At 42.7% G+C, this 25,000-nt stretch overlaps 1 protein-coding gene and 1 long non-coding RNA gene across 2 annotated transcripts in view; one reads left to right on the forward strand and one right to left on the reverse strand.

The window, feature by feature from the left end:
* Nucleotides 1–23,995, reverse strand: part of LOC115226106 (deubiquitinase OTUD6B) — a 33,876-nt gene extending 9,881 nt beyond the window's left edge. The window contains exons 1-8 of the mRNA XM_029797090.2: nt 23,837–23,995; nt 19,091–19,242; nt 17,408–17,512; nt 13,901–14,038; nt 11,266–11,285; nt 9,987–10,032; nt 9,248–9,359; nt 3,775–3,836 (exon numbers count right to left, since the gene is read on the reverse strand). Coding sequence (XP_029652950.1) covers nt 3,775–3,836; nt 9,248–9,359; nt 9,987–10,032; nt 11,266–11,285; nt 13,901–14,038; nt 17,408–17,512; nt 19,091–19,242; nt 23,837–23,906 — 705 coding nt within the window. The 5' untranslated portion in view covers nt 23,907–23,995. The remainder of the gene's footprint in view (nt 1–3,774; nt 3,837–9,247; nt 9,360–9,986; nt 10,033–11,265; nt 11,286–13,900; nt 14,039–17,407; nt 17,513–19,090; nt 19,243–23,836) is intronic.
* Nucleotides 3,418–21,969, forward strand: LOC118768398. The gene is made up of 3 exons (XR_005004210.1): nt 3,418–3,576; nt 7,364–7,367; nt 21,958–21,969. It is a non-coding gene; the product is annotated as an uncharacterized LOC118768398 (long non-coding RNA).
* Nucleotides 23,996–25,000: the final 1,005 nt, after the last annotated feature.

The following is a 25,000-nucleotide window of genomic DNA, read 5'->3' on the forward strand; positions in this document are numbered from 1 at the left end:
CAGTATTAGCCAGCACATTGAATGGAAGCACTCCGTCGGTTACGACGACAAGGGTTCCGGTTGATCCGAATCAACGGAACAGCCTGCTCGTGAAATTAACGTGTAAGTGGCTGAGCACTCCACAGACACGTGTACCCTTAACGTAGTTCTCGGGGATATTCAGCGTGACACAGAGTGTGACAAGGCTGGCCCCTTGAAATACAGGTACAACAGAAACAGGAAGTAAGAGTGAGAGAAAGTTGTGGCGAAAGAGTACAGCAGGGATCACCACCATCCCCTGCCGAAGCTTCGTGGAGCTTTAGGTGTTTTCGCTCAATAAACACTCACAACGCCCGGTCTGGGAATCGAAACCGCGATCCTACGACCGCGAGTCCGCTGCCCTAAACACTGGGCCATTGCGCCTCCACAGCCAGCACATTGAACACACCCTCACATAAGAACCCTGTTTTACAAGGATATTTTGTAGGAAAAACAAAACAATTTTAGTAGGTTTCATCATACATTTATTGGAAGACTAGCAGCATAGCCCGGCGTTGCCCGGGTATGTAAGAGCCCCTAGTAGGCAACGACTAATCCCAATCTAGTTCTTTCCCTCTAGGGAACGAAGGCGCATGTGTAGGTTGCAATGTCTTCTCTTCACTCGAATACTTCTGTGTATACGATGTTCCTAGCTGTTAGAAAATGAGTTGCATATAAAAAGCTTAGATTCTCGACCCCATGTCGAATTTATCGATTTTTCTCAGAACTGGGGGAACTTCTCAAAATTTTCGCTGCGTTAGTTTTGAATTATGACATTGGGCTATGTGTGTGTCAAGTTTCATCAGAATTGGTTGAAAGCCGTGGTCAGGGTAAGGGTACAACCTGACAGACACCCAGACAGACAAACTGCCGTTTATATAGAAAGAGATATTTTAAAGTGGTTTTGTAGGGAAAATTGTATGGTTTTATGTAAGAAATACAATGCTGTGACAGTATACTGGAGTAAAGTATGGAATCATAAATGGTTTTACATTCTCCTTTAAAGGAAATCAAATTAAGTTTACCATAGCAAAAAAGAAATATGCATTGCTATCAGTTGACTGTGGCCATGCTTGAGCACTGCCTTTAGTCGAGCAAATCGACCCCGGGACTTGATCTTTGTAAGCCTAGTACTTATTCTATCGGTGTCTTTTGCTGAACCGCTAAGTTTACTCTTTTACTTGTTTCAGTCATTTGACTGTGGCCATGCTTGAGCACTGCCTTTAGTCGAGCAAATCGACCCCGGGACTTATTCTTTGTAAGCCTAGTACTTATTCTATCGGTGTCTTTTGCTGAACCGCTAAGTTTACTCTTTTACTTGTTTCAGTCATTTGACTGTGGCCATGCTTGAGCACTGCCTTTAGTCGAGCAAATCGACCCCGGGACTTATTCTTTGTAAGCCTAGTACTTATTCTATCGGTGTCTTTTGCTGAACCGCTAAGTTTACTCTTTTACTTGTTTCAGTCATTTGACTGTGGCCATGCTTGAGCACTGCCTTTAGTCGAGCAAATCGACCCCGGGACTTGATCTTTGTAAGCCTAGTACTTATTCTATCGGTGTCTTTTGCTGAACCGCTAAGTTTACTCTTTTACTTGTTTCAGTCATTTGACTGTGGCCATGCTGGAGCACCGCCTTTAGTCGAGCAAATCGACCCCGGGACTTAGTCTTTGTAAGCCTAGTACTTATTCTGTTCGTCGCTTTTGCCGAACAGCTAAGTTACGGGGATATAAACACACCAGCATCGGTTGTCAAGCGATGTTGGGGGGACAAAAACAGACACACATATATATATACATATACAAATATACGACAGGCTTCTTTTAGTTTCCGTCTTCCAAATCCACTCACAAGGCTTTGGTCGGCCCGGGGCTATAGCAGAAGACACTTGCCCAAAATGTGGTTGGTAAGGAACTTATTTACCACACAGCCACAAAATGAATAGAAATGGATTTTCTGATAATTTTTCCACTTTAATAATTCGATGCTTGTAAGTTTACAAAAGAGGACTCCGATGTAAACTTATCAGAAAAGCCATTTCTCTCTTTACTCTTTTACTTGTTTCAGTCATTTGACTGTGGCCATGCTGGAGCACCGCCTTTAATCGAGCAAATCGACCCCGGGACTTATGCTTTTGTAAGCCCAGTACTTATTCTATCGGTCTCTTTTGCCGAACCGCTAAGTGACGGGGACGTAAACACACCAGCATCGGTTGTCAAGCAATGCTAGGGGGGACAAACACAGCCACACATATATATATATGTACATATATACGACGGGCTTCTTTCAGTTTCCGTCTACCAAATCCACTCACAAGGCTTTGGTCGGCCCGAGGCTATAGTAGAAGACACTTGCCCAAGATGCCACGCAGTGGGACTGAACCCGGAACCATGTGGTTGGTAAGCAAGCTACTTACCACACAGCCACTCCTGCGCCTACTTTTTTAAAATATATAATAATGTACCATGGATTTTTTTTTTTTATTTCTTATTCTACTGTGAGTGCATGTGTGTCTGTCTGTTTGTCCCCATACCAGCACTTGACAACCGCGATGCTGGTGTGTTTACGTCCCCATAACTTAGCAATTCGGCAAAAGAGACCGATAGAATAAGTACTGGGCTTCCAAAGAATAAGTCCTGGGGTCGATTTCCTCGACTAAAGGGGGTGCTCCAGCATGGCTGAAACAAGTAAAAGAGTAGGAACATACATATACATACATATCTATATATATAAACTGTAGTTGTGTGTCTGTCTGTCCCCTTCGATTTAGATTCCTAACTACTCCCACATTTTGCGGTGCAGTTTAACCAAATTCGGGTATCTTATAGTCGTGATTAATATCGAGCCCGTCTGGCTATTAGCGTGCGTCTACGATGATTCTACGATTTTAAAAATAATTTAACATCATTTTTTATTCCATTTTAATGCATAATTTTTCGTGTGTCGATGGCGGCGGAGTTGGCGTCCATGGTCACACCTGCACCTGTTTGCTTCTCCCCCTTCTTCCCTCCCTCGTGAAGCTGTGGGGAAGGGAGTGTAAGGAAATCAACGTCGTAAAGCGTTGTCAAGGAGACCAGCGTTCTTTTAGAACAACGACTTCATGGCTTGAAGACACCAAAACAAAAATGGCTAAGAAAGCCCGAATTGGCATCTATAAGGGAAGTAACTCCCTAAAAATGCTTATATAATTATTTCCCTTACAAACCCGAGCAACGCCGGGCGATACTGCTAGTATATCATATATACATGAAGATACATGACCTAGTTGTTAAAATGTTGCACTCGTGATCATGGAGGCGCAATGGCCTCTGCTGTACTCTTTCACCACAACTTTCTCTCACTCTTACTTCCTGTTTCTGTTGTACCTGTATTTCAAAGGGCCGGCCTTGAAACTCTCTGCGTCACACTGAATCTCCCCGAGAACTACGTTAAGGGTGCACATGTCTGTGGAGTGCTCAGCCACTTGCACGTTAATTTCACGAGCAGGCTGTTCCGCTGATCGGATCAACCGGAACCCTCGTCGTCATAAGCAACGGAGTGCCAACAAAACAAAGCGCACTTGTGATCTGGCAGTCATCAGTTTGAGGCACATAGTGTTCTTAAGCAAGACCCTTCATTTCACACGGTCCCAGTCCACTCTGCTGTAACTCTGGAGCCTGGAGCAGCTCCCTGGCTTACCAGTTCCAATCTAAGCCGTCCAACCCATGCCAGCATGGAAAACACTAAATGACAATAATGTCAAACACAATATACACTCACCTCTATCTGTCCACCCCAGGCAGGCGTTGTAGCAATGTCTTTACAGATTTTCTGGTATTCTTCTGAAAACAGAGAAAAAAATGTACTCAGAGGCGCAGGAGTGGCTGTGTGGTAGGTAGCTTGTTTACCAACCACACAGTTCCGGGTTCAGTACCACTGCGTGGCACCTTGGGCAAGTATCTTCTATAGCCTCGGGCCGACCAAAGCCTTGTGAGTGGATTTGGTAGACGGAAACTGAAAGAAGCCAGTCGTATATATGTATGTATATATATATATATATATATAATATATATATATATATATATATATATATATATATATATATATGTGTGTGTATATGTTTGTGTGTCTGTGTTTGTCCCCCAAGCATTGCTGGTGTGTTTATGTCCCTGTCACTTAGCGGTTCGGCAAAAGAGACCGATAGAATAAGTACTGGGCTTACAAAGAATAAGTCCCGGGGTCGAGTTGCTCGACAAAAGGCGGTGCTCCAGCATGGCCGCAGTCAAATGAATGAAACAAGTAAAAGAGTAGAGAGTAAAGAGAGAACAATGTCAACCTTACCGAAGACTTTTAGTCGTAAAAGATACAAACAACCACATACACAATGGGGACAAAAGAAAATAGAGGAGGATCAGTTTAATTATGATTTTATGCAACATATTCCCCTCCCAGATTCACACACTTATTGCAGGGGGCCTTCAGTTTTTCTAAACCCTGTAAAGGAACTTAGAAGTCTGGGCCTCCAGACCTTTCCAACCAGGCCAACATATTCCCCTTTCAGATTCACACACTTATTGCAGTGGACCTTCAGTTTTTCTAAACCCTGTAAAGGAGCTTAGAAGTCTGGGCCTCCAGACCTTTCCAACCAGGCCAACATATTCCCCTTTCAGATTCACACACTTATTGCAGGGAGCCTTCAGTTTTTCTAAACCCTGTAAAAGAACTTAGAAGTGTGTGCCTCCAGACCTTTCCAACCAGGCCAACATATTCCCCTTTCAGATTCACACACTTATTGCAGTGGACCTTCAGTTTTTCTAAGCCCTGTAAAGGAACTTAGAAGTCTGGGCCTCCAGACCTTTCCAACCAGGCCAACATATTCCCTTTCAGATTCACACACTTATTGCAGGGGGCCTTCAGTTTTTCTAAGCCCTGTAAAGGAACTTAGAAGTCTGGGCCTCCAGACCTTTCCAACCAGGCCAACGTATTCCCCTTTCAGATTCACACACTTATTGCAGTGGGCTTTCAGTTTTTCTAAGCCCTGTAAAGGAACTTAGAAGTCTGGGCCTCCAGACCTTTCCAACCAGGCCAACGTATTCCCCTTTCAGATTCACACACTTATTGCAGTGGGCTTTCAGTTTTTCTAAGCCCTGTAAAGGAACTTAGAAGTCTGGGCCTCCAGACCTTTCCAACCAGGCCAACGTATTCCCCACTCAGATTCCCACACTTATTGCAGTGGACCTTCAGTTTTTCTAAACCCTGTAAAAGAACTTAGAAGTGTGTGCCTCCAGACCTTTCCAACCAGGCCAACATATTCCCCTTTCAGATTCACACACTTATTGCAGTGGGCTTTCAGTTTTTCTAAGCCCTGTAAAGGAACTTAGAAGTCTGGGCCTCCAGACCTTTCCAACCAGGCCAACATATTCCCCTTTCAGATTCACACACTTATTGCAGTGGTCCTTCAGTTTTTCTAAGCCCTGTAAAGGAACTTAGAAGTCTGGGCCTCCAGACCTTTCCAACCAGGCCAACGTATTCCCCACTCAGATTCCCACACTTATTGCAGTGGACCTTCAGTTTTTCTAAACCCTGTAAAAGAACTTAAAGTGTGTGCCTCCAGACCTTTCCAACCAGGCCAACATATTCCCCTTTCAGATTCACACACTTATTGCAGGGGACCTTCAGTTTTTCTAAGCCCTGTAAAGGAACTTAGAAGTGTGTGCCTCCAGACCTTTCCAACCAGGCCAACGTATTCCCCTTTCAGATTCACACACTTATTGCAGGGGGCCTTCAGTTTTTCTAAACCCTGTAAAGGAACTTAGAAGTCTGGGCCTCCAGACCTTTCCAACCAGGCCAACGTATTCCCCTTTCAGATTCACACACTTATTGCAGGGGGCCTTCAGTTTTTCTAAACCCTGTAAAAGAACTTAGAAGTGTGTGCCTCCAGACCTTTCCAACCAGGCCAACATATTCCCCTTTCAGATTCACACACTTATTGCAGGGGGCCTTCAGTTTTTCTAAACCCTGTAAAGGAACTTAGAAGTCTGGGCCTCCAGACCTTTCCAACCAGGCCAACGTATTCCCCTTTCAGATTCACACACTTATTGCAGCAGTCCTTCAGTTTTTCTAAACCCTGTAAAGGAACTTAGAAGTCTGGGCCTCCAGACCTTTCCAACCAGGCCAACATATTCCCCTTTCAGATTCACACACTTATTGCAGGGGGCCTTCAGTTTTTCTAAACCCTGTAAAGGAACTTAGAAGTCTGGGCCTCCAGACCTTTCCAACCAGGCCAACGTATTCCCCTTTCAGATTCACACACTTATTGCAGCAGTCCTTCAGTTTTTCTAAGCCCTGTAAAAGAACTCAGATGGTTGGGCCTCTAACCAGGCCCTTTGCAATACCTTTAACCCTTTCGATACCAACCCGGCTGAAACTGGCTCTGGTTCGGTAGTACAAGTGCCTTGTTTCATTAAGTTTTGAATTAAAATCTTCCACCAAATCTTAGTCACAATTTATGTTCCTAACACTAAAATTAATTGAATAAAACACAGAGCATCTCAACATAAATATGGTAACAAAGGGGTTAAAGTCACCATGATGATTTAAACCCTTTTGATACCACCTCTGACTCTGTAGTACAAATGTCTTGTTTTCATAAGTTCTGAATTAAAATCTCTCACCAAACCTTAGTCACAATCTATGTTCCTAACACTAGCTTAATAATAACTAAGTTATTTTACTAAATTCTTTGTTATATTTAAAATTAATTGAAAGAAACACAGAGCATCTCAAAATAAATACAGTAAGCCTTGTGAGTGGGTTTGGAAGACGGAAACTGAAAGAAGCCCATCGTATATATGTGTATATATATATATATATGAATGTGTGTGTGTGTATGTCCTCCCAACATCATTTGACAGCTGATGTTGGTGTGCTTATGTCCCCGTAACTTAGTGGTTTGACAAAAGAGACTGATAAAATAAGTGCTAGGCTTACAAAGAATGAGTCCTGAGGGTCGATTTACTTGACTAAAGGTGGTGCTCCAGCATGGCCACAGTCACATGACTGAAACAAGTAAAAGAGTAACGAAGGGGTTAAAACCAGGAACTTCCCAGCACCCCCTCCCCTCGTTTTTATATTTACACTGAGTGCCATGGGTAAATCGTCACTAATTTCATGCAAGTGTATTGTTTGTCTTTGATTTTGTCGACTACACAGTATAGTAGGGTCAGTTGGGCACCGTCCGTTCTCCATGCTAGCATGGGTTGGACGGTTCAACTGGGGTCTGTGAAGCTGGAAGGCTTCATCAGGCCCAGTCAGATCTGGCAGTGTTTCTACGGCTGGATGCCCTTCCTAACGCCAACCACTCCGTGAGTGTAGTGGTTGCTTTTTACGTGGTACCCGCACAGGTGCCAGACGGAGCTGGCAAACGGCCACGAACGGATGGTGCTTTTACGTGTCACCGGCACGGGGCCAGGCGAGGCTGGCAACGGACACGAATGGATGGTGCTTTTACGTGCCACCAACACGGGGGCCAGACAGAGCTGGCAAACGGCCACGAAACGGACGGTGCTTTTACGTGTCACCGGCACGGGGGCCAAGCACCACGCCAGAATTTGGAAATGGCATTCTGTACTGCTTGGCATTCATGCTGGAAGCTCCAGTATGAACATTTCAGAGTGTTTGGGTGTTAATCTGAGGACAGAGCTGAGGATTCGGAGAGAGTTGGAGGAGCCTAACGGTAATTACAAAGGTAATTCAGGCGGTGAGCTGGCAGAATCGTTAGCACGCCGGTTAAAATGCTTAACGGTATTTCATCTGCCGCTACGTTCTGAGTTCAAATTCCACCGATGTCGACTTTGCCTTTCATCCTTTCGGGGTCGATAAATTAAGTACCAGTTATGCACTGAAAACAATGTAATCGACTTAATCCGTTTGTCTGTCCTTGTTTGTCCCCTCTGTGTTTAGCCCCTTGTGGGTAGTAAAGAAATAGGTATTTCGTCTGCCGTTACGTTCTGAGTTCAAATTCCGCCAAGGTCGACTTTGCCTTTCATCCTTTCGGGGTCGATAAATTAAGTACCAGTTACGCACTGGGCTCGATGTAATCGACTTAATACCTATGTCTGTCCTTGTGGGTAGTAAAGAAATAGGTAATTACAAAGGTACAGCAGCTCGGAAAACTCACTCTGGTCGTTCTGATAAGAAAAGAACCCCTGAATTTATTGGCGAGATCCTGGCCATGATTGACAACGATCCCTCCTCCAAGTCACTCAGGTCCCTTACCAGGAACATGGGAGTGTCTGAGTTTCTTATCAGACAAGTTGTACATGAAGACGTTTGGTATTCCTCATACAAGATGAGAAAGGGCCACTTTTTATCCCAAGCCATCAAGAACAAGGGGAAAAACTGCTGGAGCTCACTCCTAAGGGAATCTTACATCGTGTATAAACTCTATGTTTGGAAGGACCCATTTTAAACTTTGTTGGACTTTTGGACTTTACTCATAGGGTATTGGAATATTACACATATATACCATTGTGCCGGTGCTCTATGAACATTTAATGTGGTTTTAGAGTCAAGTTTTGACTGCTATTTCCAGTGTGGAGGTATCTCTTAGATACCCTAAATTATAATTTTAATAATAATTATATATATATAACTACACTCACGGAGTGGTTGGTGTTAGGAAGGGCATCCAGCTGTAGAAACATTGCCAGATAAGACTGGAGCCTGGTGCAGCCTTCTGGCTTCCCAGATCCCCGGTCGAACCGTCCAACCCATGCTAGCATGGAGAACGGACGTTAAACGATGATGATGATGATGATGATGATATCATGTGATCATGTGACCGACCAGACCATCAGATGTTGTTACACATCGCTGGTCACAATGCGTTTGCATTGTTTTAGCCTTTGAATGATGCCACCCGCTGGCTAAGCGAGCAGGCCAATATATGCATATATATAGTTAATCCAAACATGAAAATACAAAGAGAAAACACAACAACACGAGGATGTGGAACAAGTATAGTATTATTGGACGCTCAGGAAAGAAGGAGGGTTTAATGTTTCGAGCGGAGCTCTTTGTCAGAAACATAGGAAAAGGAAAGATCCAGAGAAGGGAAGACGGAGGAAAAAAAAATCGCCAACAGTACACACATGGTCACATTTTGACTGTGTATATATATGTATATACACATATACACATACAGAGGAACACAAACACACACACACATAGTACATAGAAACAAAAGACTTACCACTTGTACAGAGTGAATCCGAATTCTTGGTTGTCATGAATGGCAAGAAGTCATTCTCATGAGACAGCATATAGTTGGCAGTCTGGGTACGAAGGGTGGAGTAGTTGCACGTCTGTTGGGTACAGAGGAAGAGAGAGATGTGATGTAGTGGCTGTAGGGTGCATAAATACCACAAGACTATCAACTGTTTCCTTAATAAAAATAATAATAATAATGATAATTTTTTCTACTACATGCACAAGGCCGGACATTTGGGGAAATAGGATAGTTGATAACATTGACCCCCAGTACGTAACTGGTACTTCTTTATCCGACCCCGAAAGGATGAAAGGCAAAGTCAACCTTGGTGGAATTTGAACTCAGAACGTAAAGACAGATGAAATACTGCTAAGCATTTCGTCCAGTGTGCTAACGATTTTGCCACCTCACCGCCTTAATAATTATATTCTTTTCTACTCTAGGCACAAGGCCCAAAATTTTGGAAGGGGGTCTGTCAATTAGATCAACCCCAGTACACAACTGGTACTTAATTTTCAAACAGGGAAGTTTAGCATCCCCACTCAGCACAAAGCAATATCTGCGGACCGCGGTTTCTGGGTTATTTCCCTTCCTCAGCATAGAATAACTGCTTGGCTAGAGATATATATATATATATATATATATATATATATATATATATATATATATATGTATGGGCTTATAATACCAATGATGACATTAATATTGTTAATAAACTTACCTGAATGTTTTTCAGAGCCAGCTGATGACAAATAGCATTGTAGAGGCTAGTGGAAGAGAAATATAGAAGGGTGGGTTAATAAATGGTAGTAGTAGAGTGTAGGTGTCATACTGATATTTATATGGGGACACACGTGTGTGTGTGTGTGTATATATATATATATATATATATACACACACACACACAAACACATATAGCCACTGGTAGGCTTGAGGTGCATATTCATATAGAGTACAAAATATTGATGATTGAATAAAGGAGAAAGAAAACAGATCAGAAGAATTATGTAAAGTCTCATCTTAACAGCTGTTTCAAGACACCCTCAACCTATGTAAATAACAACATTCATACATAATATGCATATGATATCATAGATGTGTTTGTGTCATGCAAGTAACATCTAAAATTTGTCAGAACTTATAGTGCAACATCTATCACCTCATGAGCATAATATATATCAATGTGGTTATTACATAAGTAATGGCTGCCTTGAAACAGCTGTTGAGATAAGGCATTATATAACTTTCCCGTTTTGTTTTCTTTGTATTTTAGTATATGTAAACAGTATGTTGCTCTCTAAGAAAACATATGTCTCAAGCCTACTTGTGTCTATCTGCCTTTTTATCTCCATAACAGCTCAATAAAGATTGTTCTTACAGTTAACTTTCAGTGCAGAGGTGCTGGCTCTGGATGAAGGAATTGGAGTTTAAGTTCCCAGCCCAGCTGTTTGTGAATTAATCTATAAGATATGGGACTTAACTCATGTTAGCAAACTTACAGATTTCATCGACATGAAAATTGGTAAAAGTTATGGCTGAAAAGCTATTTTTACCACTATCCAGGGGTACTTCGGGGAAAAATAAGTTGACAAAAGCACAGCCATGGTCGTGACCAATGTCCTCCTAAAATTGGAGCAACATGCGTGCTAATTTGTGGACAGGCATAAAGTACATTCACATACACACACACACTGCCTTTTATAGATATAGATTACACAGGTTTCATTTGCTTATAGGAATTACTAAGTTGTACAAGGTGGATAAACATGTAAGAAATTTCCTATTAGAAATTCATCAGACAGAATTAAATAACACCTGACGAACTATTGTTAAAGACACTAACCCAAGGTGCCACACAGTGGAGTTGAACCTGAAAACATTTGGTTGGGAAGCAAGCTTTTTAACCACATACCTATGCAGGAATGGTTTAGGAGCAGACATACCAGAAATGTATGGGGCATACACTACATATACGCAAAAATTATACAAGAAATACTCACCAGTTGCCATCTGAAGGAATCTGTAAGAAGAAAAAGTATATTAATTAAAGATATATGCATGGATATTAATTAAAGTATAATAATTAAAGATATATGCATGGATATTAATTAAAGTATATTAATTAAAGATATATGCATGGATATTAATTAAAGTATATTAATTAAAGATATATGCATGGATATTAATTAAAGTATATTAATTAAAGATATATGCATGGATATTAATTAAAGTATATTAATTAAAGATATATGCATGGATATTAATTAAAGTATATTAATTAAAGATATATGCATGGATATTAATTAAAGTATATTAATTAAAGATATATGCATGGATATGCATGCTAGTGCATGCATATACAGCTGTGTGCGTGCGCACATACACGCGAGTACTCTCCAAATCTCTGACCAATCCCATACAGCTAGCTGGCATTGAATTCACGTATCAAGTTTCGGGCATTTTGATTGGATTTTGGATAGAAAATCCACAAGAAAGTCACTTCTTTTGATTTTTTAATGGCTTTGCGGTGTGACTGGGGAAATGTAAAGATGTGCACGACCACCCTTGGACAGTTTTAAATGACCATAGAAAGTGCGAGCCCTCTAACTGAAAAATTATAGATTTGTATAAAGGACACACACACAGACATTTTGCTGTTTATATAGAGAGAGATAATAATAATAATAAAAATAATAATCTGTTCTACTAAAGGAACAAGGCCTGAAATTTGGGAGAAGGCGGGATAAGTTGATTACATCAACCCGTGTTTCACTGGTACTTAATTTATTGACCCTGAAAGGAAAGGTAAAGTTGACTGCAGCGTCATTTGAACTCAGAACCTTAAGACGGATGAAATACCACTCAGCATTTCTCCAATGTGCTAATGATTCTTACTGAGTGAGAGAGCAGTTCATGCCATCAAAGTGACACTAGGGTAAAATATACGAAGCCCAGTATACTCATCATGACTACCCGTCTGATAAGGGTACACCAGGCACATGCATCACAACCATCTGTGCATGACATGGTGATCTCATATCAAGATAAACAGCACATGACTGCAGGTGGGGCCCAGTTAGAATTTTCTTCTAATCAAGTAACCCATCCTGCTCAAAAGGTCCCTTTATAAGGGTTGTTTAAGGATGTCAAACGAAACATGTTTCCAGAGGTGAATTATTCAAACCTCAAAGAATCCCTCTCAACACATGGCTATGATGCTCCCCAACTACTTCTGCTCGTGATCAGAGATGCACATATCGTCAGCCACTAAGGGACATGCTCAACTGGTTAAGGTCAAACAACTGACAAGCAAATCTGTGGTATTGAGCAGAATATTTGCTGTAGCCCATCTTTTATACCAAGACAAAACAATGTACATGATAACACTTCCAATCAGTTAAGATCAGAAGCCATGAGAGCCACTGCATCAGGGCATATATTGTTATTGTTATTATTATTATTGTTGTTGTTGTTCAGGTCACTGCTTGGAATCAAACTAGGAATAGTGGGGTTAGTAGCCCGCACTCTTAACCACTACGCCATATGCCCGTGGGCAATTATGGAGTGAATTTTAGGTCTTATAAATCTAATATTTTTCTATTTTTCCTTAACACCTGATGAAGGCTGGAGGTTATATCAGCCGAAACGTTGTGTTAACAACAAACAAGATGAGGACAAATATCCGTCAAATGTAAATAATGTAAATAATTCCTCATCTCTTAAATATAGAACTGGAATAATAATAATAATAATAACATCAAAAAAACAATGTGGATAAATAAATGAGCAATACATTTGATAGAATAATCAGAACGCTTAAAGAGTTAATAACAACTTAGTGCCATGTTTCCTTCAATAAAACAATCACTGCACAATATCAGAGAAAAACATGCTTATTTACATTGTTTACATTTGACGGATATTTGTCCTCATCTTGTTTGTTGCTAACACAACATTTTGGCTGATATACTCTCCAGCCTTCATCAGGTGTCTTGAGGAAATTTCGAACCTGGGTTCTCATTCCTAAGGTATTTTGTGACATCGTCGTCATTCACTGCCTGGAATTGAACTCAGAATCTTGGGGTGAGTAGCCTGTGCTCACTATGCCATATGCCCATGAGAATAATAATAACATCACAAAATACCTTAGGAATGAGAACTCAGGTTCGAAATTTCCTCAAGACACCTGATGAGGGCTGGAGGGTATATTAGCTGAAACGTTGTGTTAACAACAAACAAGATGAGGAGAAATATCCGTCAAATGTAAATAATGTACAGAATTCCTCATCTCTTAAATATAGAACTGGAATAATAATAATAATTACAAAAAGTACCTTAGGAATGAGAACCCAGGTTCGAAATTTCCCCAAGACACCTGAAGAAGGCTTGGAGGGTATATCAGCCGAAACATTAAAATACCTTAGGAATGAGAGCCCAGGTTTGAAATTTCGCCAAAACACCTGATGAGGGCTGGAGGGTATATCAGCTGAAACGTTGTGTTAACAACAAACAAGATGAGGACAAATATCCGTGAAATGTAAAGAATGTACAGAATTCCTCATCTCTTAAATAAAGAATCTTTTTCTTTTTCCATTTTTTCCAGTCGTGCCCTCCCCACCTCAACTCAATATTTACCTCATGTACACACAAGTCCATGTCTTCCAGGATCTGGCGCAGTTTCTCCGACTCCAGATGACGGTCGCCATGGAGGTTCTCCAGTTCTTGCTCCTTCAGTCTCCTCTCGCGTTCCTTCTCTTCAGCAGCTTTCTTGTCCTTCACAGGCGAGAGGGGGGGGGAGAGAGAACGGAATTGGTAAATCATAACAACAACAACAACAATCAGCAGCAACAGCATCATCATCATCATTATTTTAATACTCTCTCTTTTACTCTCTTTTACTCTTTTACTTGTTTCAGTCATTTGACTGTGGCCATGCTGGAGCACCGCCTTTTAGTCGAGCAAATCGACCCTGGGACTTATACTTTGTAAGCCCAGTACTTATTCTATCGGTCTCTTTTTGCCAAACCGCTAAGTGACGGGGACGTAAACACACCAGCATCGGTTGTCAAGCAATGGTAGGGGGACAAACACAGACACACACACACATACATATATATATATATACATATATACGTCGGGCTTCTTTCAGTTTCCGTCTATCAAATCCACTCACAAGGCTTTGGTCAGCCCTGGGCTATAGCAGAAGACACTTGCCCAAGGTGCCACGCAGTGGGACTGAACCCGGAACCATGTGATTGGTAAACAAGCTACTTACCACACAGCCACTCCTCTGTCGAATTTTTCTCTAATATATCTTCTATTTTTTACTTGCTTCATTCATTAGACTGTGGCCATGCTGGGGCACTGCCGTTAGTCGGTTAACGGCAACTTGGGCAAGTGTCTTCTTTTTATAGCCCCCACAGCCAATCAAAGCCTTGTGAGTGGTTTTGGTAGACAACCTGAATAAAGCCTGTTGCATATATATATATATCGACCCCAGGACTTATTCTTTGGAAGCCCAGTGCTTATTCTATCAGTCTCTTTTTACCAAACCGCTAAGTTACGGGGGACGTAAACACACCAGCATCGGTTGTCAAGCGAAGTTGGGAGACAAACACAGACACACATACATATATATATATATACATATATACAACGGGCTTCTTTCAGTTTCCATCTACCAAATCCACTCACAAGGCTTTGGTCGGCCCGGGGCTATAGTAGAAGACACTTGCCCAAGGTGCCACGCAGTGGGACTGAACCCGGAACCATGTGGTTGGTAAGCAAGCTACTTCTGCACCTATATATAGAGATAATTTGAAAAATTAAGTGATGTGAGTGATTTATAGGCTTCTTTCTGTTTCCATCTGCCAACAAGGATTTGGTCAGATGGGAGTAGAAAGCACTTACATAATGTGCTGCACTCAAATCTATTTGCAAGACTTTGGCTAGCCGAGGGCGAGAGTAAGAAGACACTTGCTCAAGGTGACAGGCAGTGGGACTGAACCCAGATCTATACAGTTGGCAAGTGAACATCTGAACCACGCAGCCATGCCTGCAACTTCATCATCATCATCGTTTAACATCCGTCGTGCCTTGCCCCGGTTTGTGGCTAACCAAGTTGGAGTGGATCCTTTTCCACTTTTTGTGGAGAGGTAAAACTCCACTTGTGAGGCCTCCATCTGTTGCCAGAAACCGTTAAAGGGTGGGCTGGGGATGCCCTGGCTAATGATGCTCAAGCACACGCTGAGGCTGAGACATCTCTGATGTCACCTGAATGGTGAGCAGGTGTGGTCAACGCATACCGAGCAGTTCTTCCCAAAGTTAAAGTCCCTTGTAGACTTAGGTACATGGATCACGCAGAGACCCAAGTTGGGGGAATGGAGGGAGGAGTGCAGACAAGCACTTTCCCTCTTCTCCCGAGGGAGCAATGCTGACAGCAGAGTTGGACGAATGACTGAAGGCTGGCGAACCAGGCTCCAATCTGATCTGGCAGAGTTTCTACAGCTGGATGCCCTTCCTAACGCCAACCACTCTGAGAGTGTAGTGGATGCTTTTTACATGCCACCTGCATGGGGGCCAGATTGGCAGTACTGGCAATGACCTCGCTAGAATCTTTTTACACATGCCACCGGCACAGGTGCCAGTGAAGCGACTTTGGTAACGATCATGCTTGAATGATGCCCTTTTATGTGCCACTGGCACGGAAGCCAGTTGGCTGCTCTGGCAACGATCACGCTCAGATGGTGTTCCTGGCACCCTACTAGCACAGGCATAAGTGCCAGTAAGGCACTTACCAACAACAATTATAACAAACATGTGTTTACTGAACAGGCGGGGAAAATCTTATCTACATACAGAACAGCTGAGTATCCTAGAAATAGCAGCCAAATCTCCTTTAACTTATACTCTGCTGTATTAAAATGAGATAGCAGAGTCCTAGATACACATCATCATCGCTTAGCGTCCGCTTTCCATGCTGGCATGGGTTGGACGGTTTTGACTGAGGACTGGCGAACCAGATGGCTGCCCCAGGCTCCAATGTTAATCTGGCAGAGTTTCTACAGCTGGATGCCCTTCCTAATGCCAACCATGTCTGAATAAAAAAGACAGGAGGGTCACAGCTGGAACACCTTTGATTCAGGACTGACCCAATGCCAACAACCCTAACCCTAACACATTAGATAATATATTCCTAGATACACTATGCCTGTACAAAAGACAGGATGGTCACAGCTGGAACGCCTTTGATTCAGGACTGACCCGATGCCAAACAACAAGGAAGAACACATTAGATAATGTAGTCCTAGACACACTATGTCTGTATCAAAGACAGGATGGTCACAGTTGGAATATCTGTGATCATAGAGAAGAAGATCACATCAGATAGCAGAGTCCTAGATACACATCATCATCATCATCGTTTAACATCTGCTTTCCATGCTAGCATGGGTTGGACGATTTTGACTGAGGACTGGTGAACCAGATGGCTGCCCCAGGCTCCAATCTCATATGGCAGAGTTTCTACAGCTGGAAGCCCTTCCTAATGCCAACCATGTCTGAATAAAAAAGACAGGATGGTCACAGCTGGAACGCCTTTGATTCAGGACTGACCCGATGCCAAACAACAAGAACACATTAGATAATGTAGTCCTAGACACACTATGCCTGTATCAAAGACAGGATGGTCACAGTTGGAATATCTGTGATCATAGGTTTGCAAGATCAAGACTGACCTGGGGCTAAACAAGAACAAGGAATGACACATTAGTTAATGTAGTCCTAGATAGACTGTGTCTATATAAAAGATGGGATGGTCACATCTGGAACTGACATGTGGCTAAACAACAAGGCCAGACACAATAGATGATGTAGTCTTAGACACACTGTCTCTATAAAAGACAGGATGGTCACAACTGGAACATCTTTGATCATAGGTCTGTTGGATCAGGACTGACCTGGGGCTAAACGGCAGCTACCAGGAAGGATACATTACAGAGTGTAGTCCAAGATACACTATGTCTGAATACAAGACAGGATGATCATGCTTGGGACACTATTGATCATAGGTCTGCTGGATCAGCAGCGACCTGGGGTTAAACAACAACAAGGGAAGGACCACAAGGATTCAGTGAAACTTACCCTACGCTTTTGGGCTTTCGATATTTTTCGGACTTCCTCTGTCGGTTCATTATCGTCACCATCAGTGGTCAGCTTGGATATTCCTTTCCCAACTTCCTCCACCGACTGACAATAGAAAAAGGAGAAATAAAAATGGTTCACAATTCAAAAGAGCAACTCAAACAGAACAATTTTCAAACGCAGCACACACTCTTTACAACAAGCATTTTTTCATCGTCCTTAAATAACTTTCATTCAAGGACCTTTTGAGCAGGCTTCTTAACCTGAAAAAAATTTTAACTGGGCCCCATCTGTAAGATCATGTGCTGTTTATTTTGATATGAGGTCACCTTCCTCGCTACTAATCCTCAATGCCCTCAGTTGAGGGGTTTCGTCATATAAGCTACCAGGCGAGCTGGCAGAAACATTAGCACGCTGGGTGAAATGCTTATTGGTATTTCGTCTGTCTCTACGTTCTGAGTTCAAATTCCGCCGAGGTCGACTTTGCCTTTCATCCTTTCGGGATCAATAAAATAAGTACCAGATACACACTGGGGTCGATGTAATCGACTTAATCCCTTTGTGTGTCCTTGTTTGTCCCCTCTGTGTTTAGCCCCTTTTGGGCAATAAAATAAAAATAATAATAATAATAATCATCTTTGTTTTTTATATACCCAGGCCTATTCCCCATTTTTTAGGAGGGGGTGGCCACAACTAGACACACACCAGGCATTCCATTCATTTCCCAGCTCAAAGAGGCAAGCCCTGTTCTATGCTCAGGTCAAGGCATAGAACGCAACCCCCAATATCAGCAACAGGGCCTGACAGCATACGCTGGTCCTGTACTCCTTTGAGCAACATCAAATTCACTCATCCGTCCACAAACACTCTCCAAGCTTTCCTATCATTTATAAACTCTCTTGCCTCTCTCACTCCATCCGTCCAGCCATTCACACAAACCGAGGTTTGCTTCTGGTTCTGCTGCCCACCACATCTGCCTTCATCACCCTCCTTACCATCATTATATTTTCTTTCTTGGTGGGGACGCTGGCAACGGGTAGTGTCAGAGCTATGCCGTCGGGAACTTCGGTTCCTGGTAGGGCCACCCAAGGCGGATTGATCTGACACCGAGTGGTATTAGGGCCACAACCTGGCAGACGGGGCTCTGGTGAAAATCCTTGGAGTGTATGTTTGTGTCCCCAAAGTCCATCCCCTCCTCACCGTGGTGGGGATGCTGGCAACGGGTAGTGTCAGAGCTATGCCGTCAGGAACTTCAGTTCCTGGTAGGGCCACCCAAGGCGGATTGGTCTGACACTGAGTGGTATTAGGGCCACAACCCGCAAATGGGGCTCTGGTGAAAATCCTCGGAGTGTCTGCTTCAGCAACCGGCGGATCCTCAGTCGTTCTGTCCCTGCATCTGCGGACAATCTGCAGCAAACAGGATGTCTCTACATGCAGGATTGTTGGGGACCGCTTGTGAAATCCACATATTCCCACGAAACTTCTTCCATGAGTAGAAGAAGCCGACTCAACCCGCCTAGGGTGAATGTCCCCACAAGTACAAGTAAACAAGTAAATTTGAGGTGTTTAGTCAATACTGCTGAACCCTAGCACTCGAATGGTACATTCCTGTGATCTCTAGAAAACTAAGTCACACTCCACCACACTAACAACAGTACAAACAACACTGACCACCACACTTACCTCTTTTTCATTTGAAGATGCCACCAACTTGGCTAATTCCTCTTCGTGTTTCTTCTTCAAATCCTCTTCAAGTTTGGCAATCTCATCTGTAGCTTCCTTTTTGCGCTTTTTGTCCCCTTTTGGCACAGAATGCTTGATCTTCTGGACCTGAGCTGTAATGGAAGCATCCCAACAAAAATGTTTAGCAGGAGGGTTAAACCAAATTATCTTTAGTACAAAATACTTGATCCTTTGGATCTAAGCTGGAGGTGTCACGGCATGTGGCATCCCACATGTGGGGCCTACTGCCTCAGAACAGCAAAATTATCATACCTATTTCTTTACTACCCACAGGGGGCAAACAAGGACAGACATAGGTATTAAGTCGATTATATCGACCCCAGTGCATAACTGGTACTTATTTAATCGACCCCGAAAGGATGAAAGGCAAAGTTGACCTCGGCAGAATTTGAACTCAGAACGTAGCGGCAGACGAAATACCTATTTCTTTACTACCCACAAGGGGCTAAACACAGAGAGACAAACAAGGACAGACAAACGGATTAAGTCGATTACATCGACCCCCAGTGCGTAACTGGTACTTAATTTATCGACCCCTGAAAGGATGAAAGGCAAAGTCGACCTCGGCGGAATTTGAACTCAGAACGTAACGGCAGACGAAATACCTATTTCTATTTCTTTACTACCCATAAAGGGCTAAACACAGAGAGGACAAAGAAGAACAGACAAACAGATTAAGTCGATTACATTTGAACTCAGAAGGTAGCAGCAGATGAAATACCCATTTCTTTACTACCCACAAGGGGCTAAACACAGAGGGGACAGACAAACGGATGAAGTTGATTATATCGACCCCAGTGCATAACTGGTACTTAATTTATCGACCCCCGAAAGGATGAAAGGCAAAGTCGACCTCGGCGGAATTTGAACCCAGAACGTAACGGCAGACGAAATACGGTTACGCATTTCGCCTGGCATGCTAACGTTTCTCCCAGCTCATCGCCAGCAAAATGATCATACCATCAGGCCTTTTACCATCCCTTTGGTCTAGCCCTGCTGGTTTAAGTTGGGAAGGGAAGCCTGCAGTATTTAGGCCATGCTTTAATATTTCATTAAGGCCGGCAAACTGGAAAAGTGCACAGAATTGGAGAGGAAGGCAAAAATATCAAAGAATGATTTTGTGGTAAGTAGCTTGCTTACCAACCACATGGTTCCGGGTTCAGTCCCACTGCGTGGCATCTTGGGCAAGAGTCTTCTGCTATAGCCTCAGGCCGACCAAAGCCTTGTGAGTGGATTTGGTAGACGGAAACTGAAAGAAGCCCGTCGTATCATCATCATCGTTTAGCGTCCGTTTTCCGCGCTAGCACGGTTCGACCAGGGTCTGGGAAGCCAGGGGCTGCACCAGGCTCCAGTCTGATCTGGCAGTGTTTCCACGGCTGGATGCCCTTCCTAACGCCAACCACTCCGCGAGTGTAGTGGGTGCTTTTTACGTGCCACCTGCACAGGTGCCAGGTGGGTCCAGCATTGGCCACTCATATATGTATGTGTGTATATGTTTGTGTGTCTGTGTTTGTTCCCCTAGCATTGCTTGACAACTGATGCCGGCATGTTTACATCCCCGTAACTTAGCGGTTCGGCAAAAGAGACTGATAGAATAAGTACTGGGCTTACAAAGAATAAGTCCCGGGGTCGAGTCGCTCGACTAAAGGTGGTGCTCCAGCATGGCCGCAGTCAAATGACTGAAACAAGTAAAAGAGTTAAAGAGAAAGAGTAAATATTTTTCACAGAAGAAAATAATCACTGAATTCCTACCCTTTTCCTACTCCTTGAGATAGTTATTCCACAAGTCCAGCATAACCGCCATGTTCTGTCTCTATCAAATTCAATGACTGGCATCCGTGCTAGTGGAGCGCTAAGAGCACCATCCAAGTGTGGTAACTGCCAGAGCAGCTGACTGGCTTCTGTGCCAGTGGCATTTAAAAAGCACCATTCAAGTGTGACCGTTACCTGCGCCGCCTTACTGGCACTTGCGCTGGTGGCACGTGAAAAAACATTCAAGCGAGGTCGTTGCCAGTGACACTGGACTGGCTCCTGTGTAGGTGGCGTGTAAAAGACACCCTTTGAGCGTGGCCATTGCCAGTACCACCTGACTGGCCCTCGTGCCGGTGGTATGTAAAAGCACCCACTACACTCTCGGAGTGGTTGGTGTTAGGAAGGACATCCAGCTGTAGAAACTCTGCCAGATCAAGATTGGAGCCTGGTGCAGCCATCTGGTTCGCCAGACCTCACTCAAATCGTCCAACCCATGCTAGCATGAAAAGCAGATGTTGGATCTTTCGGTTTGATACTTATTTTATTGACCCTGAAAGGATGAAATCCACAGTCGACCTCAGCGGAATTTGAACTCAGAACTTAAAATTGTGATTAAATATTAAGAATAAAGTTGGGTTTTTTTCCCAAACACCGGTGAGGCATACATTTTTCTGAAAAGTTAAATTGGGGCCTGGGGAAAATAGGTTGGTAAACAGTATTTTAATCTGTGTACTGTGCACGCACTTCCAGCCCTCTCTGTCTTTGACTTATACGTTTGCTGTCTGTCCCCACTTTTAGCTCTTTTGTGACTTGTAGTGCACCTTAGCACTGTATAAAATAAGCTATTATTACGCTTATCTCTCTTCGGAAGATTTTTGGCGATGCTTCGGTATATGTACACACGTGACTTTGTTTACATTTCTGAAGATAACAGAAACCCTTTTCACCCACCCCTAACACAAACCCTAACTCTAACCCCCCATATATAAAAAAAACAATAACAAATCTCAGAGCGAGATGTAAACAGTAACCGCTCAACAATGTAAGTATAAAAGCCATCTCAATATGGCTAACCACAAAGTGGGGGTGTTACTGTAGCTTTTTAGCCCCAGGAGATCGTCTTCAGCTAGGTTGATATTTCTAATTTCTATAACTAAAACTACTTAGAGGCTCCCTCATTGGTTTTTATAAGTAGCAGTTAAGTACTGGGGTTGATATAATCTAATAATTGTGAAACTAAATTTCATGTAAAGTATAAAAGCCATCTCAATATGGCTAACCACAAAGGAAGGCGGGGTGTTACTGTAGCTTGTAGCCCCAGGAGATCATTGTCTCCAGCTGGCTTTAGACACAATTTCTGTGCCCTTATAAAAAAAACACTTTCTTGAAATGTATCCGGTACTTACACCGGTACATATACCGAAGTTACGCTAGATTTTTTTTTTAATTTCTTAAACCAATTTCGGTAATTTCCAGTTTGACGTACCAAAAAGTTTATTTCAATAAAATATTTCATAATTATGATTGGAACACACTACGAACAGCGAGTAAAAAGTGGAGGGAAATGTTAGACTTATTTTGAAAAAAGTGTTTCGCCTTGGGCACATGTGAGAATTCTTCAACAAGCCACAGCGGACACACCAAACAATAATTTGGCAAAGATCAAACCAGTGTCGTAATTGCATACCTTTCATTAATTATCTGATGATTTGTAAGGATTTAGTTGGGTTTCACAATAAGAGAGGGGCAGCAAGGCATCCACGAGGCACCGAAATCGAATTTGGAATTAAAAAATGAAATTGAAAATAAAGCAAATTCGATTTTACGAACGTCGAGTACGAAATTACCAATATTTTTTTTGGTACTACTTGTGAACAGCGCTCCCGGTACGCGCACTCGCGTACCCGCGCTAGCTAGTCGATCCTACAACGACTACCTAGCAAAGTAAATAAAAGAAAATAAATAATTTTTTAAACAAATAAGAGGAGTGGCTGTGTGGTAAGTAGCTTGCTTACCAACCACATGGTTCCGGGTTCAGTCCCACTGCGTGGCACCTTGGGCAAGTGTCTTTTACTATAGCCTCGGGCCAACCATATCTCGGGCCTTGTGAGTGGATTTGGTAGACGGAAACTGAAAAAAGCCTGTCGTATATATATATATATATATGTGTGTGTGTTTGTCCCCCTAGCATTGCTTGACAACCGATGCTGGTGTGTTTATGTCCCAGTAACTTAGCGGTTCGGCAAAAAGAGACCGATAGAATAAGTACTGGGCTTACAAAAAGAATAAGTCCCGGGGTCGATTTGCTCGACTAAAGGCGGTGCTCCAGCATGGCCGCAGTCAAATGACTGAAACAAGTAAAAAGAGAACACACGAAAACACAAAGTAAGGATCGACTAGTCACGACTAGCTAGCGCGGATGTGCGAGTGCACGCACTGGGACCACTGTTCGCTAGTAGTACCAAAAATTTTTTTTAAAACAAAGTAAATAACACACAAAAACACAAAGTAACTATCGACTAGTCACGACTAGCTAGCGCGGATGTGCGAGTGCGCGCACTGCGACCACTGTTATCTAGTAATACCAAAAATTTGTTTTTAAACAAAGTAAATAACACACAAAAACACAAAGTAAGGATCGACTAGTCACGACTAGCTAGCGCGACTACGCGAGTGCACGCACCGGGAGCACTGTTCTCAAGTAATACCATTTTTTTCTTTATACTTCCTCGCAAATAAACTAATTTCTAACTCATTACAGTTCATTATATTCACTAATGTTCACTAGCAGACCCCAGACTACCACAAGTGTCCCTTCGAAGCCTGGGCTTACCTTAAACCTCTCAAAACCTTTGACAGAAAGTTTATTACTTAAAACCCAGACCCAAACCCCAAGTCGTGCCAAAGAGGTGAAAAGAATTTTGCTGAATATACCTTGGAGATTTTTCTTCTCTTTACGATGTCTGACCAATAAATCTTCTTCAGAGACAATATCATCTTCCATCTCTTCTATTCGAGGCCTTTCAGCTTCTTCGCTTCTCTTCTCTCAGAGCACATGCACAGGAACTCTCGTTCGGTTGAAGTATAAGGAAAGTCAGAGGCGGTGATCGACAATAAAAAATCCCCTCCCGAAGAAATGAACCGGAATACGACGAAAAGCGAACGGCGTTAAATTTATTTTTATTAAATTTCCCGTGACTGTTATTTCGTTGGAATTGCTATGTAACTTTAGAACGGGCTAAAAGGAAAAATTATCATATATATATGTGTATGTGTGTGTGTGTGTATGCATATATATATATATATATATATATATATATATATATATGCATACACACATATATATACAAATAGTATATATATATATATATATATATATATATATATATATGCATATATACATGCATATAAATCTAAATATATGCATCATCATCATCATCATCATCCTCGTTTAACGTCCGCTTTCCATGCTAGCATGGGTTGGACGATTTTGACTGAGGGCTGGCAAACCAGATGGCTGCACCAGGCTCCAATCTTATCTGGCAGAGTTTCTACAGCTGGATGCCCTTCCTAATGCCAACCATTCTGAGAGTGTAGATATATATATATCGTATATGTTCAGTGACATGAGAACCAAAGAACTGAAGTCTTTCGGATTGCAAGACAGTGTGTGAGAGAAAATCGTGATGTCATGGGAGAGAAATGTGTCCGCATGGGTAATGGTGCATTAGCATTTAATGATTCTGTTAAGAAAGTAGCTTGGAAACACCATTATGAAAGACTGCTGAATGTGGAGAATGAATGGGAGGAGGAGAATCTTCCAGATGTTGACCCAATTGAGGGACCAGCTACCCAAATTGACAGTACATCATCACCATCGTTTAGCGTCCGTTTTCCATGCTAGCATGGGTTGGACGGTTCGACTGGGGTCTGGGAAGCTAGAAGGCTACACTAGGCTCCAATCTGATCTGGCAGATGCTTTTTACGTGCTTTTTACGTGCTTTTTACGTGCCAGGCGAAGCTGGCAACGGCCACGATCGATTGGTGCTTTTTATGTGTCACCGGCACGGAGGCCAGTCAGGGCGGCGCTGGCAACAG

Source organism: Octopus sinensis, linkage group LG29 (assembly GCF_006345805.1).
Source record: "Octopus sinensis linkage group LG29, ASM634580v1, whole genome shotgun sequence".
NCBI lineage: Eukaryota > Metazoa > Mollusca > Cephalopoda > Octopoda > Octopodidae > Octopus > Octopus sinensis.